The sequence below is a fragment of the Epinephelus lanceolatus genome, chromosome 8, assembly GCF_041903045.1.
Source record: "Epinephelus lanceolatus isolate andai-2023 chromosome 8, ASM4190304v1, whole genome shotgun sequence".
Classification (NCBI taxonomy): domain Eukaryota; kingdom Metazoa; phylum Chordata; class Actinopteri; order Perciformes; family Serranidae; genus Epinephelus; species Epinephelus lanceolatus.
The window spans coordinates 11665489-11685047 of record NC_135741.1 but is presented as its reverse complement, the minus strand read 5'-3'; the positions used below and the strand labels follow the sequence as shown (position 1 = coordinate 11685047).

Here is a 19559-nt window from a genome sequence, read left to right as displayed (position 1 = left end):
TCAGCTAACTAGCTGGCAACTACAATAAAAAAAAGCGCAGTCAAGTTTATAAGGAGGGCTTTCGCAATTTTTGGCAGCACTTCCAAGCAATCTAGCGTTTGCTAAGCTCTGAAAATCGGGCTAACGTTGGTGCTAACGTTACACTGACTAGCTAACATCGCTAACGGTTATCAAAGACACTGAGGTGATTGGCAAATTAACCATAAACACTATACAAAAACGAACACTTAATACTATTAACAATAGGGTATGTGAAAAGCTAACTGCTAAAAATATCATCTGTTTAACTTCCTGTCAACTTTACAGTAATGTTACCTTTACCGACAACCTTAGCAATCACAGTGTTTTTTCAGCCTTAAGCAAGTTATTTCACTTTTGAGCTTTACATTGTTAGCAGTATTCAATAGCGAGGTTAGCAAGTCAGCTAGCAGAGCTGGCCACTAAAATGAAGAAAAGCACAGTCAAGGTTATAAGGAGGGCGGTCAGTCCTACTGAGTTTTACTGCTCGCTTTCTCAAGACGATAGTGTACATGTCACTTTAATTTTTGGCAGCACTTCCAAGCATCCTTGCGTTAGCTCAGCTCTGAAAATCAGGCTAACGTGGGTGATACACTGAGTAACTAAAGTCACTAATGGATATTAAAGATACTGAGGTTATAATAATCAAAAACATTATATACAAAAACAAACAGTAAATACTTTTAAGAATATGGTATGTGAAAAGCTAACTTTGAAAAATGTCATCTTCGCTCTGAAAATCAGGCTAAGGTTGGTGCTACACTGAGTGACTAGCTAACGTAGCTATCATCTGAGACAGTGAGATGTTTAGCAAAATGAGCAAACCACTATTTACAAAAACAAACAATAAATACTATTGACAAAATACACAAAACTGTTAAAGTGTCCTCTGCTTAACTTCCTGTCAACTATATACAAATGTTACCTTTGCCTCCGACACAGCACTTCTTCATCCTTAAGTTAGTTACTTCACTTTTTGCAATTAGGTTTGTACACATTGTTAACAGTAAGTTAACGTTACTGTTTGTTGTTTACTGAGCTGGCTACTAAAATAAACAAAAGCACAGTCAAGTTTATGAAGAGGGCTGTCAGCTTGATGTAGCTTTACTGCTCGCTTAGGCAAGATAGTTTAGTCACTTTATTTTTTGGCAGCTCTTCCAAGCTTTTATTTCTTCGTTTTTTTTTTTTTTTTTTAAAAAAGAGGCATGGCGACCTCACTTTGGTGAGCTAGCTCTGAAAATCAGGCTAACGTTGGTGCTACACTGAGTGACTAGCTAACGTTGCTAACGGTTATCTATGACACAGGTGATTTTCAAAATGATCAAAACCACTATACAAAAACCAATGGTAAATATTAACAATATGTACAAAGCTAACAGTTAAAGTGTCACAAGTATGTGAATTGAACACAGCTGTAAGGTTTACAAGTGAAGTTAATTCATGTGTTTTAGTAATGTAACTACACATTTATGTTCACAATTACTTTTATTTCCATATCTACATATTAAAATATTTGCAGCAGCATTGTTAAAAATAGTTAAATAATTTGCTGGACCTGCCTCAGTAATTCTCACACATATTTACCTCAATTTAAGTCCTTCTAGCTTCTCATTGGTCAGTTAAGAGACATGCGACCCATAACAAGGAAGTGTAACCAGAAAATAATGATGTTGTGGTGAAGCTGCTGAAGTGTGGAGAATAGTAAAGTTCTGCTGAAAAGAATATCTGTCTCCATCCTGCTGTGTACTCTCAACAAGAAGGACCCAACCACCACACATTGCGAATCCTCAGGTTACACAACTTCTGAACACTGCACTACATTGTGGTAGCACACATTGTGTTGAAATTATGTAGTGGCGGCACGGTTTGGTTTGGCACCAAAACGACTTGGTTAGGTTTAGAGAAAGAACTTGTTTGCGGCTGAAATAACTACTCTCCTTATGTACAGGATGTAAGTACACCATAAAGTGACTTAAATACATCACATAATCTGATATGTAAAGGACATAAACGTTAAGTTAAAACAAATCCACGCTGACTGTCAGTACCACATGGGACATGAACAGCGGTCTCTAAAGCGAAAGACTAATGTTTGTTGACCCATTATCACCCTGACCAGGGACCTATGGGGTTGCAGCATTAACTATCGGCAACTGGATGATGTCGATGAACAAGGGAATTCATGTGGCCACACAACAAAGGATCCTAATTGACTTGATCCACTGGTTCCAGCACATAATTTCAAAATAATACATACCACCACCACGTAATGGGGTCTTAATAGATTGTGGTCATTTTACATATTACTGTGATTGCTACGGTTGGAGGTGAAGGTAATGTTACTGTGGAGTTTACAGGAAGTAATCAGACATGCAGTTCGTATGTCACACTACACTGTGCAAGTAGACAATAGCCCAACACCTGTAAAACCACATCTCGTTGTTTTAACATCTCAGTTTTTGTTAATTATTGAGCCTTAGAGGTGCTGATAGTAGGGTCAACCTCACCTTTGAACTTTCCACTCTCAAGCAGCGCTCCTGACTCCTCCAAGGAGAAGAACTCCTCGATGGAGACAAAATTGTAGTCTACCCCTGATATTTCTCCATCTCTGGGCTGTCTGGTTGTACCTGGAAGAGCGAGACAACAGGAAGTATTATGTCATACATCAGAGCCACAAGGATAGAAATACTGCAAGCTCTCACGTGGATGACATGTCAATTAATCACGGCCTTTTTCTTCTCATCGGGGGTCATGAATCTTAGTTTAGTGTTTAAACAAAACAACAACTCAGCAAACTATAAATAGTCCAAGTAGAAGTGTTTGACAAATTACATATTCTATTGAAAGGTAACAATGTCATGGATCTACTCTGGTTGTATTTAAAGTTATGAACAATCTTAAAAGGAATTAACAAATTTAATTAGAATATTAATTGATCATGAAAATACCAAGTGACCTCTGTAATTGCAGCACTGTGCTCTTGTAAGTCAGTCGCAGGTCAACAGAACATTCACCCACAAACCCAAATTTGCCCTTTAGTTTGAGGAGCGCAATGATGACGGTAGAAATTTACCAGGGCCTCTTTATTATGAACAGATCAATAAGGACAGAATTAAACATTAATGAGGCACTGTGAGAGTCTTAAAGTCTTTCTATCACCATTGTAAAGATGGAGCACTCAGATGATCAATGGTCTGTCATCAGAATTGATTCACATTGACCTTGGCCTGCAAGAGAGCAGAGAGTCTAAACCACAGGAGGAAAAGCATCATTACAGAGGCTCAGTGTTTGTTTGCTCTGTTCCACCGAGATCTCCTACCACACATGTGCAGACATGTGGTTGTGAAATATATCACATTTTTATATTACTCATTATCTCAGATCTGGTGGAGTAATCTTAATTTGCAAATTGAACTACGAGGCGCCCGCTCTGACCTTGAGACAAGTAATTCCTTTCCCGAGACAAAAATCACACCAAGCCCAAACTGAGGACAAAATCTCCATCCTTCTCCTGAGGGACCACATGTGATGTAAGCACAGGGCCGGCAGGAGGGAGTCACACCCAGCTACCCTATAAAACCCATGATTAATGCACCGCTGTCCTGGGAGCTGCACTCCCAGCCACAATGACACATGCAGGGCTGCATGCAAACACACACACACTACAGCCAACTCACACATGTAGACACAAGGACTGGGCACATAAACATTACACAGCATGAGGCACTTCCATCTGACCTCTTCTTTCTGTAGCACAGTGTGTTTACTGTACAGTATGTGTCCTGGTCAGCCACAGAGGAAGAGGCACAGGCCTCTGATTTTGTGCTCGCAGCTACAGCCAGCAGCTGTCATGCTATTTTCTTTTCTTGTGCCTCTGTCTCCACCTGCTCTGATTATTTCTTCGCGCAAAAGACAATGAAAAAGGCAATTTTCATGGCTACATGTAGAGTTAGGGGCTGAAACCAACAAATATTTACCAACATTATTGATAAATCTGTCAGTTATTTTCTTGAGTAATCGATTCGTCATTTGGTCAATAGTGAAAAATGGCCGTCACAATTTTGCTAGAAGCTGGAACCACTGAATGGTTTTGCATTTTTGCTTAATGGCCCAGTGTGTAGGATTTAGGGGGATACATTGGCAGGAATGGAATATAATACAACAAGTATGTTTTCTTTAGTGTATAATCACCTGAAAAAAAGAACTGTTGTGTTTTCATTACCTCAGAATCAACTGTTTATATCTACATAGGGAGCAGGTCCTCGTCCATAGAGATCGTCATGTTGCACTGCCATGTTTCTACAGTTGCCCAGAATGGAGAAACCAAACACTGGCTCTAGATAGGGACATGTGTGTTTTTGCAGCCGCTTCATGACGAACAGCATCAGAAAAACACTGATTTTTTTTATTGTGAAACTGCTTTATTCAGTGTTTTTATTGGTTTAAATCACCTGGTCTGGTTTTTTTTTTTTAGGAGGTGGAGACCGCTGCGGATAATTCAGCTCCACCCTAGAGGAAAGGAAAATTCCTCTTCTTTTGTCCAGCCTGTTTCTCCTAGACATAGCTGAGCTTAACATAACATTAATATTAGATTTTGACCATTTTCTCTTACTTCTTAAATTCAGCTCCTGAGATACAGCCATCCTCTTGTCTCAGCCCAAGTCTAATTTAAGATCTTAAAATGCTATTTTTCCTCTCTCACTGGATTAATCGTATTTGTCTGAGAAAATCAGCTATGGAGATAACAGTAAGATCCAAAAGGAAACTTGATTGGCTTTAAATGAGCCTGCACAATTTCAGAAATTTGTCTTGGTGATCAAATTCAAGTCTCAACTCTGTGTATTGTATCTGTTTTCAGAGCTGAGGAACCCCTGAGAAGCCTGTGAGCAAAGCAAAAGAACTCTAACTCTCTCAATGTGATCAGTGGTTACATAAGCTGCAAAACTGTCCACTATTGACCAGTCAACCGACTGCAGGGTTCACAGCACCTTTTAGCACCAGATCTGTGTGCTAGGTACCCGAACAGAGGGGGGACCAAAAATGGGGACGTTATGGAACGGTTCCATTGGTACCATCCACAACTTTTCACAGTGGAAACGGAAAAAATGGGTACTGAACCTAACTGAAATGTACCGTACCTTACTGCTTGGTGGAAACAAGGCTTTTTATTAATCTCCAAATTAAAAGAAGATTTTTTTCTGATGAGACAAAGAAAAGACTATCGTGAGCAGCAAAATTCTCCTCTAAGCCGGCAAAAACCTCCTGAACAATGACCATTCAATCCTCACCACTAGATGCCACTAAATCCCCCTAAATCTTACACACTGTTCCTTTAATGGTATACTATGCTGGAATTGTCTGCTACGGTTGTAAACACTATTGCCAACAAAAGTAAAAGCCAACCCCAGCTTTGTCCACTCAGTATTTCACCTCACTTTTCACTGTGTCCGCAATTTTAGCTTCCTTTTGGATGTGTGCCTCTTACACTCTGTTACCTGGAGTCTCATTTATAAAATAATGTGCAGGATCCATACTAAAAATGTACGTATGGACAAAAGCCAAAAATGGTGTGCACCAAAAAATATTTGTCAGTTTCTACAATCATTCTTCCACCTCACCATCTCTGTCTCCAAAATGTTCGTTTGTGTGTACGCAGTGTTACGGAATGAGACCCCTGGTCGCTACCTTTTTATAAACTCCCAATCACACCTGCCCTCTGTGCCCAGGAACACCCAAAACAGCGCAAAATAAGAAGAAAATAAGAGAATACAGGCAGAGGACAGAGTCACTGCAGATAAATAGACAGCCACACTCTTCTAGTGGCTCAAAACTGATGATTGAGAAGGATTATTTTTGTATGAGTCTACATATTGTTTTTTTAAGGAAAATCCTGCACAGTATACCTCTAAGAAATGCCTGGCACACTTCATAGACCCTGTCCTCTGTGCTTCCCAGAGAAGAGACAGTTTTCTCCAGAGAAGTTTGACCCTCACTTCGTGGCTCATTAAGAAACTGTCTGATGCTTTTAAAGGGGATGAAATGATGCTTATGCGATTGGCCATCATTGTAGTTCGACCCGGCTCTACCTGCTGATGCTGTATAATGTATTCAGTCCACTTTGCGCCACGCTGCACCCGGGTTGTGTTTGCAACGCCAAAAACCAACAGATACTAAAGGAAATTAGAGGTCTCTGCGTTTAATTAAAGATCTGATAGCAAATCTCCTGATGACATCTGACATGAGTGTAATTCTTCTCCTCCCCTCAGGACACACAGATTCTCTCCAGCTGATATGGTGCAAGGCAGGGATTCATTATCTATGCACCCTCCTCGGAAATATATATGGCATGTCAGCGGGGGGACAGGATGGATTATTGACATCTTCTTCTTCCCCGCCTGTCCCTGTAGGCGCCGCACACTGATCCCCCGGGAGAGGGGTGAGGTAGGGATTGAAGAGGTAATTACACAGAACTCTGTATCAACACCCAGAGAGAGCTGTCTGTCACGATCATTGCACAGAAATAGCTAACAAAGAATCCCAACAATTGAAAAGGCCACAGACGGTCTGCCTGACAACACTGGAGCGAGCATATTAGAATAACTAAATGATGATGTTTCTTATCTCTGACTCACTCTGAAGACAATTAGGAAAGTCTTTTATGGAGGAGACAGAGAGACACAGCCAGCCTTGAAACCATGACATTGGCTCTGAATCATCCAAGGGCACATGTGCAAATGGTTAGAGCGATTATACAAATATGGATGGGAAAGTTCAGGAGGGTAATGTAAGGTCCTGCACACAGAAATTATATGCATGAGGAAACAAAAAAGGGTAGTTTTGATGCTCATGAAACAGAAAGCTGTGCCATATAAAATGGTTTGTTCAACTGGACTGAACATACACTATATCACTGTTTGTCTACACATTTACCTGCTCCCCAAAGGCCGCACAGTGAGCATCCTGCCTCAGTACGAGCACACAGAGCCATTACACTACAGTCAGCCCCTCCTCCACTTTGGCACTGATAGACATTTGCTTTTAATTTAATTCCCCCCCCCCTCTAGATTATTGATACAGTAGCCTGCATTTACTTAATTCTGTCATTCATTTCCATTTTTATGCACTGCCCTCCTGACTGAGCCTTTGTAATGATATTTCTTGCATCAGTGCCAGCTCCAACATCAGAGAACATTGTCTCATCAAAAGGATTCAGGGACTGACATACTCTCTAAATAGCACCGTTTCAGAAGAAGAAATAGCATCTAAATGAAGCAAATACAAATCAAAACTGAGTCCTCGTCATGCTATCTTTGATTCCTTACAGTAAAAAAATATTTAAAGCCTTGTTTCATGAGCCTCTCATGCTAATTTATCTTCATCTCAGGTAATGCAAAGTTTTAATTACTGACAAAACAGCAAACAGCAGCAAGGACTCTCCTGAAACAAGGAGGAACATACATATGATCCTGAAGGGGGCCACAATGAGCCACTGATGAAAACTCCTCAGCTTCAAGTTCCTGTCACATCGAGCACAGCTGCCTCCTCGATTAAAAACAACAAAAGGACAAAAAAGATCCGCTCCTATATATCTATAAGTGGCCTGAAAAAATGAGACGTGATGGTTTCCGAGCCGTCTCGGGATCAGGAAAGCATGCGTGTGTTGGTATCGGCATGAGAACAACAGCATCTTGCTGTGACATCTCTAGCAGATCAGAGGATTACACACCCGTGAGCTGAGCCTGCCTTGTTGTCAGTCTCACTAAAAAAAGGACTAAGAGGAAGGAAGTTGTTTCCAAAGTTTGACACCACTAGCAGCCGGACAGCTTTATGTAGGGTATTACAATACCTTGCCACAGGGCGGGACAATATATTGGTATTATTTTATGATACTAGGTATCGTCTTAAATTTTAGATACTGTAAGTGTTGTCTTTTCCTTGTTTTAAAGGCTGCTTTATAGTAAAGTGATGTAACTTTCTGAACTTCCTTTAACAATTTAGTAATTACATCCAAATTACTGATGATTATTTATCAAAAATCTCATCGTCTGAATATTTTGTGAAAGCACCAATTGTCTACAATGTTGTTGCAATATCAATATCGAGGTATTTTGTCAATGATGTGATATTTGATAGTCTCCATTTTGCCCAGCCCTGTCGTGCCAATAAATTCAGTGTCTTTAGCACAATGTCTACAATCTTCCCTGACTAAATTTTCTATATGAAAATCCTCTTTCTTCCATCCCCTTCTCTTTATCCATACTCTGATATGGATAAAAGCACTCCTGTTTATTTGGGCAATTCACTCCCTGAGCAGCTGCTTGTAGACGTAGGGCTAAGTAATAACAAAACTTGATATGAATAAAACTGCTATTATACCATAATATGAATATGCATGTTGCATCCTGAGCGAGACAGTTTTATCTTCCCTGGGAGTTTTGACCTGTGCCTTGTTCTGTCAGTGAGTGGGCTGTGCGGCATGGTGGCAGACTGTCCCACATGACCTACTTCCTGGACTAAAGGAGAGATTAGCAGCGACTCCACACTGCCACAGCAAGGTTAAGATTACACACACTAGGTGGTCTGTCTTCTCCGTACGACCACCTGCACAGGGGAAGAAAAAAACAAAAGCCAAACAGACCAACACAAGTCGGAAAATTATATCAAACACACAGATCGTTCTCAGAAAACCCTGCAACGGCTGCTAGATCCTCTCGTCCTGTCCGGTGACGTCATGTTATAGAGGATTAAGATAGCAACAGATGTACTACAACTAGCTGCCTTTGGCTGCCATTGTGCCTGGTTTTATTCATAAGCATCAAAATGAAACCGCTTGTTTGGACTACAGGGCTCTTTGTCAGGGGATGATACAAAAGCTGCGCTAATAAAAAGAACCTGTCAAATACAACTACCATCACGTTTAATACCATCTTACCACCAACCAAACAAAGTAATAGCCTGGAGCACAGGGGTGAGGACTGCAAGGGGGAGACTGCCACTGAGGATAAACCCAGTGTTGTGACAATACAGACGGTTGCTATGGAAATGTCCAAATAGATTGCACTTGTGGCATCTGCTGTCTCACTTAAACTTATCATTTTAGTCTCTCCTGTTTTGAAGCCTCGGGTTCAGTATTTTGGCTGTCACTATTTTGGATTTTTGGAGACAGAAGGGACCCAAGGTGGCCATATTTGGACAACATGGTGGAGCTGGGGAGGAGCTGCGGGGTTAATTTGACTGAGAGCCTGAGGTGATGCCCAGCAGACAGCTTGTCACTTAAAGCAGCCTCAACCTTAATTATGTGTAATTTTAAGCTTTAATAATATTTAAACTAGGGATTTTAGTTTTGGTTTGTTTTGCTCTCTATAGCCTGTCACCCATTAACTGGTAACTGGTAATCCTGAAGAATTACTTTCCTTTTGGTTCGGCACTCCATTGACTCTGTGAACTTTAGTACTGCATTTTAAAGTGTTATTCATTTAGAGGTGGTGGAATTTTAATGTTTTGTGATGTTAATGTTATATTTATTCATTCATTCATTTTCCATAACCGCTTATCCTGTCAGGGGCTGTGGGGGCCTGGAGCCTATCCCAGTTGACACAAGGCGAGAGGCATTGTACACCCTGGACAGGTCACCAGACTATCGCAGGGCTGACACATAGAGACAGACAACCATTCACACTCACACCTACGGGCCATTTAGAGTCACCAATTAACCTGCATGTTTTTGGATTATGGGAGGAAGCCAGAATACCTGGAGAAAACTGTCGCTGACACGGGGAGAATATGCAAACTCTGCACAGAAGGTCCCCCACCCTGGGTTCATATCAGGAACCCTCTTGCTGTGAGGCGACAATGTTAACCACTGTACCAGTGTGCCACCCTATAAATGTTATGTATGTTATTTTATTTCCTGATGGCTTTGCTGACAGACAGCTGGCTAACTGCATTAGCATACGTAGCTCACAAAATCAAGACAGTCATTTAGTTTGTGATAAAAGCACCACATTTGGTACATATATAGCTTAATATGTGTAGAAGACATCTGGATATCGGGGTATCGCAGACTGGCATTAGGATGACCATGGCAGCAAAATCCAATATGGCCACCACCTGAAAACCATTTTGGCTATAACTTGTGAACCAGATGAGCAACCCTCCAGTGAACATTGGTTACTTAATGTAGGTCTTTGCTGCTCTTCATTGCACATCAGTTGGGTCAGGTGGTAGCTAGCTAGTGGCACTGCTCAGTCACCAGCTGAGAAACATGGCGGGCACCCTCCCAGTTAATTCCAGTGAGCAAGTGGCTTCATTCTGATCTGCAAAAACCACCTAAGCATTGTTAACTATGTCAGCACCACTGGCCGTGCTGACACTGCTAACGGTGCTAACAGAGCTAAAAGTGGTATCATAGTTAACAATGCTAAAGGGTGGGAACAGTGTTTACACAGCAACGCTGTTGGGTTGGGACAGCGTTAACTGGGAGTAATAACAGAAAGACCAGCACTGCAAGCTAGCTCTAACCGACCAGTAAAGACTGGAGGGTGGGCAGTGGGCCCTGTGTTGCATGTTAACACGGCTAGCCAGCTGTCTGTCTTCTGTCTTCCTAGATCCCGTTGAGTTGGTGCACAGTGCAGTAAACTGAGGAGTTGCAAAATTAACCTATAGGCTGACACGAAACTGGTCAAAAATATTCTCAGCAGTTAACCAATAACAGTTAAACGTTGACATCCCTAATTTAAATGAGTAAGTCATATAAAAATGTAACCCTGTACAGTTGTCATGAACAGGGAAATAAGCCAAAATCTTTTTTGTACCAGGCTGTATACATGTTTATTTAACATGGAGGTCTATGGGGATTGACTCACTTTTGGAGCCAGCCACTGAAGGAACTGCAGTTCCTCCTTGTCTTCTTTTTTTTTTTTTTTTTCACCCCAGAGGCTGCAGTTTGCTTATAACCCGGCACTGATAATGTGTCAAGTTTTTTTCCCTCTCATTATTTCATTAAATCACCTCAGTTTCAGCTTGCATACAGTTACACAGTGAAGTGTGGAAAACAGTTCTATAGGCTTTAAACACCAATTAACACCAAGTTATTCACATGGCAGCAACCATGAGAGGTGTTATCAAAGAATTAATGAGGTCTGTAACTTAAGAGAAATATGCCTGGATGGGTTCACATGAGCGCAGTAATAATTTATTTAATACTAGGCTTAAACATGAAATACATTTATCTGCACATGACAGCAACAGGACAAAGATCTGCGCAGACGGCTTAAAGGACATAAAAAGACAATGTATATAGATAGATGCAGTGTATGGAAGTTAAAAGAAGAGAGAGAAGAAGAAGAAGAAGAAGAAGCACAAAATGGGACTTACAAGGTACAGCACGGAGGTAGAGGTTCTCTCGGATGACCTGCTGGAGTTGGCTGTCCACTGAGCCGGGTGTGAAACACTTGCTCAGATACAACCTGAGATCCTTGCACAATGTGGAGCCTGAGGGAAGGGCAAAAATACAAGTGTGTCAGGGAGAAGAAGAAGCAGAGAGAGGGAGAAGGGGGGGGGGTCATTAAGAAATCAGCTCAGTAAGCACAAACACTCTGATGCTGTATATTAACTCTAAGATTTGTTTGCATCCCGTCAAATTGAGACTGAAATTTATTTTAATCTTTACTGCTGCCGGGCTTGATTTATCACTATCATTTTACAACCTAGACATTCATATTCACACTGACTGATCTCTCTATATCACCTGTCATAGATCCTGAGCATAAAATGTGTTTTCCCTACTCCCTCATGCATATATGGATAGCAAGCAACTGAGCTTAATTGCTCCAGACACAACTGTTGTCACCAGGGGAGGCAGAGCTGATCATCAGCTTCCTCTATCTGATCTCTTAATATCATCTCAAGTGCTTTACGGCCTCTGATGACAGGTCACTCGCTGTTATGTATCGGCTGAGAGCATCTCCAGCTTGTCACTCTGACAGACGACTGCTCTGTCGGTGCTTCCCTAACAGGCTGCCGCCCAGCTATCCACGCCCCTGTCGGGCCCCTACCCCCACCGTCTGCTACAGTGGCTCTGCGAACTGAATTTGCTGTGTGCTATTAAAAAACGTCACAGCGGCATAACTTTATTATTGGAGGCAGTCATCTGCACGTACATACGACTGGCCACATATGGCTGCTGCCTGTAAAGGGAAATGAATCCAGCCAGATGCCTTTTAGGGAAAATGATGGGCTTTTGTTCATCATGTTATGAAACAGCTGCTGTTTTCTAGTCTGTTGAAGAGCAAAATTGAGACCTCGACATCAGGGCCAGCAATAAAGGGACAGTTCAACCCCAAATCAAAAACACATTTTCCTCTTACTTGTAGTGCTATTTATCAGACAAGATTGTTTTGGTGTGGGTTGCAGCGAATTGGAGATATCAGCTGTAGAGATGTCTGCCTTCTCTCCAATATAATGGAATTAGATGTCACTCAGCTTGTGGTGCTCAAAGCAGCCAAAAACATACATTTGAAAAACCCAACAGCAATGTCTCTTTCCAGAAATCGTGACCCCCTTACCCAAGATAGAAAGACCTTGTTGTGAGCAGTTTAATGTAGGAACTATTCTCCTTCTACCGGACCACATCTACAACCCATATCGCTGTGCAGAGAGAAGCATGCATCTACTGCTACCTCACCTAGCATCACTGAGGAGGCTCAGCCGAGGAGGATGCCATGAGTTTTCACATCTCGTGCTGTCACAAGCAGGAGCCTCTTGTCCATGAGTAGATGCACGCTTCCTACTGTGTGGTGTTATCATTGGCAAGTTTGGTAGAAAGAAAATAGTTCATATATGAAACTGCTCACAATAAGGTCTGTGAATTATCTTGAGTAACCAGGTCAGGTTTCAAATTTATTATTTGGCACTGAGCACCACAAGCCGAGTGCCATCTAGCTCCATTATAATCGTGAGAAGGCAGACATCTCTATGGCTGATATCTCCAACACTCGACAACTCACACCAAAACAATCTATATTGATAAATAGCACTACAGGTAAAAGGACCAATATGTATTTTTGGTTTGGGGGTGAACTGTCCCTTTAAAGCAAGGCAGCCAGATGTCAAGGTTATTAGGAACACAGAGAAAAGCTACCAGGGCTTTGCTGTGCTTTGCTTTGTGGAGACTTGATGGACACATCAAATCACTACTCTTTGTTTTTGTCCACAGAGCAACAGTATCAGTGCTAAGACCTTTATGCTGCTGCCTCCCTGCCTCTGGGGAACACAGCCTAGTGTCCTGTGTTTGAGAGGATGGAGCAGAGGGAGTTGTAGTAGGAGTGTGAGTAGGAGGAGGTGTGTTACAGCAACCCAGGGTATCAGCTCATCCATCACTGTCCGCACACTACACGCAGCGCAAGCTGCTGAGGGAGGGCTGGGCCGACTTCAGAAATGATAATGGATCTACCAGCAGCAGAGGGACCGGGAGCAAAGGTCCCCATTTACACCCCTGAGGCCAAATCAGCTATCAATCTGGCAAGCAAGGCCATCGGGAGCGGCGGTCAGGTGACACTCCGGTGACATATTGCTCTGTTCGCAGCCAACAAAGACATCCGTTACCCCAGCCCCGTGTTCTAAACATCAAGGCCTCTCGCGGGTGACAGACAACTATATCGCTACATGCTTGTCATGTTGTCAGCCACAATTTTGACCTCCTACCCGCATATTGACCGATTGCCTTGACATATCCACACTAATTGACGAGTGCAAATCAGCATCAGAATGCTACAGGCTGCAGATTTGGCTTGTGAGAGTCAGCAGAGGGTTATTGAGCAACATTCTTATGGATGACAGCTTGGACACCAGTGTAACAGATTGTTTGGGTGTAGTGTGATGGAATAGGTGCAATGGTGTGCAGCATTAACAGCAACAAGTTAAACTGTCTGCAGTGCTGGGGAGAGGATTAAAGATTGAGTGTGTTATTATGGGCAATACATACAGTAAAAGCCATTAGCAGAAGGAGAGGCCTGTCATGTTCACACCTTTCCTTGACTGTGTGATTATTTACACATCTATCAAAACAATGAACTGCGGATAAATTATTAGAGGGGTGAGTTATTGTGCTGAGTCATACCTGGTGACACAGTCTTGATGCGGATTGGGTGTGGGCAGGAGTTGAGGATTCCTCGGACATCTCCTAATGTCATCCCTAATACCGGTGTTCCCCCAATCTCTAGGACGATATCCCCCACTGTGAGACCACCCCCCGGAGCCGACGTGACAAAAGGAAACTCTCCATAATCTGCTCCTCCACCAACAGCGATCCCAAGCTCCCCCGACGAGCCCAGCAAGGGGACGAAGCTGTCCTGCACCTTGGAACGCCAGTGCAGCTTCTTCACCGCTGTCTTAGACATGGCAAACGAGCTGGAGAGGAAAGGAAACAGGTTTGGAGAGTGAGCAGAAGGTGTGAGACAGTAAAATAAGTGTCATACATAACAAGTGGAGAGGGAAAGATCCTGTGGCTTCAGGCAGAAGGTTGCTTTGTTATTTAACTTTTGTCAGTTGTCAATGTCTGAGGTCTGGGGAGTTGCAGTGTTCAGAATGAGCAAAAGTCATGAATAATTCCACTTTAATAGGTCAGGATGTTTTCTCTGAGAGCATGGCAACCTGAAAGTCAGGAACAACGCAACACATGGGAACTGTGGCTTTGTTTTATGCAAACATACCATGGCACAGTACATGACTGTCCAACCAAAGGAAACATAGAGACATTCCCTCATGTTCACTGCACTGGCTGCAGGCTGATGTTATGTTTTCATGTAAACACACAAGATAGGAGTTAGTGCACATTCCAGCACATCTTCAGTCACATGGGAAAATCCAGTTTGCGTTCGATAAAGGTGCGGGTCATTGAATGCACACACGTTTCGAGGCAAGCACAGAAGCTGTGGCTGAAGTCAAACCCTCGATTACTCTGAATCATTTCTGTATCAACAGTGATGCATGATACTTTCTACAAATATAGATTTTTATAGATTTTTCTAGACAATGAATAATTACCCCATTTGTTTGCACCCTGTCATCTCCAGGACAGATTCTGCTATTGTCTGCGTTTCTGTTGCAACATGTTTCGTGGGGAGCAGCTGTGTGTGAGTGGGCTGAGGATGTGGCTGACATGGTGAAGATTTGTTTGAGTCGACAGTGGCTTGACAGCTGTGATGTCCGGAGAGGGCGGATAGTGTTCCTCTGACATTATCAGAGCAGAACTGTCACCTTCATACACAGGACAACGGAGATATACAAGGTGGGGTAACAGAATCCAACAAAGTGAACGCTTGTTATCAAAGGAATAGTTTGAACTTTGGGGAAATATGTTTATTTCTGTTTTTTCTGTGAGTTAGATGTGAAGATCAATGCAACATTATCCGAATATGAAATTAGAGCTGCGAGACTGTTAGCTTAGCATAAAGACTGGAAACAGGGGGAAACAGCTAGCCTGGCTTTGTCTTCCTACCAGCACCTCTGAATCCCACTAATTAACACCTCATATTTTGTTGTTGTTGTTGTTGCTTACAAGGAGTTATGTTCAGGAAGCTAATTTGCAGACAAAGTATTTCATTATTGGTGTATGTTAGCAGCAACAGTTGCAGTGAAGAGATGTCAAACTAGGTTTGAGGTTAAGAAACCATAACACAGTTTGTTGAGCATAGAATGACAAATAAACTGACAAGTTATTTAACTGTGACCTGCTGGGAGTGTATCTTGGTTACAAACAAATTAAGAAATTAAAAACGAAGGGATCCTTCAGTATCTGCCAATATATCCTTATATGTCCTTATCAGATTTTTTTTTATCTTCCCAATAGCTATCGGTTTTGGCCCAAAAATCTAATCAGGCTTTTTTAATACTCAGACTTTGGTTGTCCATATTAAACAAACAAGATACATCATGTTAATGAGTGAACATAAGAGGCGCTGAAAGGTGGATATTTTTTTTTTACATTTGGACAGAGGTGGACTGCATTTATTGTTTTTCCAACCCAGTTTATATTAAACCACACCCACGTGGACATAATAAAAGCAGGCTGCCAGACTTTCGGCTTAATGATTGGCTTCAAGCCTACTGCTGCAAGTAGTACTTCCTACTCGCTATGTTGGCACAGAGTTGAGTTCAACAGTGGCTTTGAATGCCACCCTTGCCAAAAAGAACTGAGGAACTCTACCCCCTCTTTTCCTTCTCCTTAGAGGCAGGATGTTGGGTTTCAATCCCCTTCTACCTCCTTTATGTAACTATGTGTCTTATATTCATACGTATGCCTCCCCTGTGCTGGCTGAATTTAAGTTGCTACAACTATTAAAGGGAAACTTTGCAGGACCTTTGATTTTTACCAGCCCTGTGATCACACTTGGGGCAGATGAATGATGTTTGGCTTCCCCCTGTGCCATGAGCACTCATTTGCTAGTGGAGTTTTGCCACACAGACTTTTACCTGCACACAATGCCCACACTGCAGTGACACAGAGCTGGTTAAAAATCAACACTATTTCCCTTTAAATTACCAATATCACTATTTTCTGCAGCTATCATATTTCACAGAGATGGACCTTCAGTGGCTTGACCACCTCCCAACTCCCCAAAAGCTTAGCAAACTCTCTGGCTTTGTAGTCTCCAAGCAGTGGTGAGTGTGACAGAGAAACTGCAAGGTCTATCCATGGGTGCTCTAGCTAGCTAGCAGCATTCTCTTTTAATGGCGCTGGCTTGTGGTAGATTGACAGCAGAAGGTGACATGGTTTAATCTACAATGGGTTGGAAAAATGATAGACGTAATCAGGCTAATTGTTTCACTCTTGCCTTTACTCGTTACGCTATGCTAAGCTAAGTTAACTATATCCTGGCTGCATCATTATATCTAAAGAACCACCCCGTCCTCATTCCAAAGTCATCAAATACTGTGTCAGTGATTTCAGCATCAGACACCTGACACTAAAAGCCACCTTTTATAGCTGTATGATACGCCGGCGGGGGGCGTCAGTTTGTAACACGGCCAGTGGCGTTAGGATATGTCGCCAGTCAGCACCAGTCTCAGCAGTATGATGCACGGATGGGCGACGTCAGTTCATAATGCGGCCGGAGGGCATTTGTAGTGGCAGGATTATATGCTGCTGGACGGCATCAAGTTGAAACACTGTCGGTAACGATGTAATATAAGGAGCTGGGAAGTCCCTGTAGGGCAGGTGGGAGAGGTGGTAAATGGATTAAGCAAACCCTGGACTTTCACCTGGGAGCCCAGTGTTTGCTTCCTGTATTAATGTAGAGCCAAATCATGATGTTTTTCTCTAAACCTAACCACATGTTTTTGTTGCCTTAACCTAACTAGGTTCTTTGGTTGACGTCCCTGCATTGGTAGTGGCGTCTCTTAACATCAACAGCAGATGCAGGAGGATATGTGACGACTCAGGATGAGAATGTGTTGAAAGAACAGGCATGAAAGTGTTGTATATCTTATCTAAATCTCAAGAATGCAAATAAGCATGTTTCCCACAATGTCAAACAATTCCTTTAAACTTACTTTGGAATATCTACGCTAATACAAACTTGCTCAAATACAATATTCCTAATAGAAAATCCTGATCCCCAGTTCCATTGTGGTGAGAAGATTAGCAATTACACATCACTTCACCAGGATCCAATCCTCTTAAGTGACTATGTGACCATGACGACCCTCAGCTGTGTCGGGATAACACATCCAGGGTTTCCCTGAGTGCAATATTTAGCCCAGCACTAGCAGGGGCACCCTGGGTCCTTTGGTCCAGCAGGCCTAATGAGACCGCTTTAAAGAGTGAGAGAAGGACAGGATATAACTAATCCTTTCCACTCGAGTGGTCATTCAACTGGCAGATCTGACAAGAATCCTCTTCTCCCATCCTCTCTCCTACTGCTCTGCCAAAAGACGGGGTCCCTGGTGGCTTTTTATACACAGAGATGGACAAATGAGGAAGAGGAAGGCAGGGAGTAGAGAGAGATTAGAAAAAAGGGTGAGAATGAAATGTGTATTGTATGTGTTTTTGTCCACTCTGAGAGTACTGGGAGAAAAAAGGGAAGCACAGAGGTCAGATAGAGATCGAGAGGAGCCACACAGCCTGATGTTGGCATAGGATTCACTTGTTTGACCTTGCAGGACTTCAGCTCAGGCGACATGAGTCAGAGTTTGGGAAACGGTTGAGCTGGTCCATTGAGAACCCTAAAAACACACAACTTGCATTTCACTTGTGGTTCAAAGCTGTCTCTGTTGTTTTGCACATTTGAATAAAACACAATCAAACAAGTAGCGCTGTTTACACCGGTATGTTTCAACCTGAAATTAAGTGTATCACCTCATCCGTGCCAAACAGTGCCCCCAGTCCCTCTGTCTCACTACCCCACTGTGAAACCTTCTGCAGCAACATTGTTGACCTGTTTCTCCAAAGCCAGCCAGCCATCCACCCACACAGAAAATACAGTTTGCATTAAATATGTCGTGAGAAGAGAGTAAAAACAAAAGCACCAACTTTTCCCATCTAATCATACACAACAAATTCCCATGTGCATCAATCCTGAACATTAATTCTATAAGCCATTAGTCTCTTCATGCTTGATCTAAAGACTTCTCAGAATTCTTGGCAGTTGGCAGTAATGATTAAATGCTAAAAATAAAACAACTATCCCATCCTGTTGGGCCCACACAGTCCCAATGTGTGTCTACATGATACGCATGGGGGCAGAGTGCGTCGCCCGAGCTGTAGCTGTTGTCTTGACCTCCTGCGTCTGATGGGGGTTTAATGAGCCACAGCCTGTCAAGTCTGCTGAAGCCTGGACTCGTCCCGCCGCAGACACACCCTGACACTGCTGTGCTCTCGCTCGCTCTGTTGGTGTTGATGCTGCAAACGGGCCCTGCACACTCATCTTACTGTGTGCACTTTAAACACAGCGCTAGGTTGCCATCAAGGCTGGGGAGGACTGTGCTGCTTATGACAAAGTGATCTCATCAAATTAGACAGTCGTGCAATGCTGTGTAATTATTACAGTGCATGCTAGCAGCTCTGCGTGGCTGTGTTTAGGGACAGTGATGCTTTGAGTCAGCATGCTAACATGCTCACAATAGCGTCCTGCAGGTATGATGCTGCGTTCCAGTTACCTTGGAAGCTGGAGGTCGAAGCTGGGAATGACATCACATCTGAGTTGGTCACGTTCCAGTACAAGAAGTCAGAAAACCAAGATCTTAACAACACCAGTTCAAGCCAGATTAGCCACTGTTAGCAATGCCAGTTGAAAAGAATGCATTATGCTGCATTTTGTGCGTACAAACACATGTCCACAGATAGAAGTTGGACAGGACAGTGTGTAAGACTGTTTCAATGAGACACATGTAAGACAAAGGGCTAATAAACAGCGTATTACTACAGCTTTTACTACTGTTGAAGCATGGAGCAGCCATCTTGGATTTTGAGCTCAGGGTTTGTGAGGTTCCTCCAAGTTTTTGTCTCTGAAATTCCGACTTCCCAGTGCAAATGGAACAAA

General features: G+C 42.6%; 1 protein-coding gene across 1 annotated transcript in view; it reads right to left on the bottom strand.

Annotated features, from left to right (window-relative positions):
- Nucleotides 1-19559, bottom strand: part of magixb (MAGI family member, X-linked b) — a 60943-nt gene that overhangs the window by 30808 nt on the left and 10576 nt on the right. Inside the window, exons 2-4 of the mRNA XM_078169835.1 lie at nt 14138-14427; nt 11395-11511; nt 2526-2645 (exon numbers count right to left, since the gene is read on the bottom strand). Of these exons, the coding sequence (XP_078025961.1) occupies nt 2526-2645; nt 11395-11511; nt 14138-14427 (527 nt within the window). The remainder of the gene's footprint in view (nt 1-2525; nt 2646-11394; nt 11512-14137; nt 14428-19559) is intronic.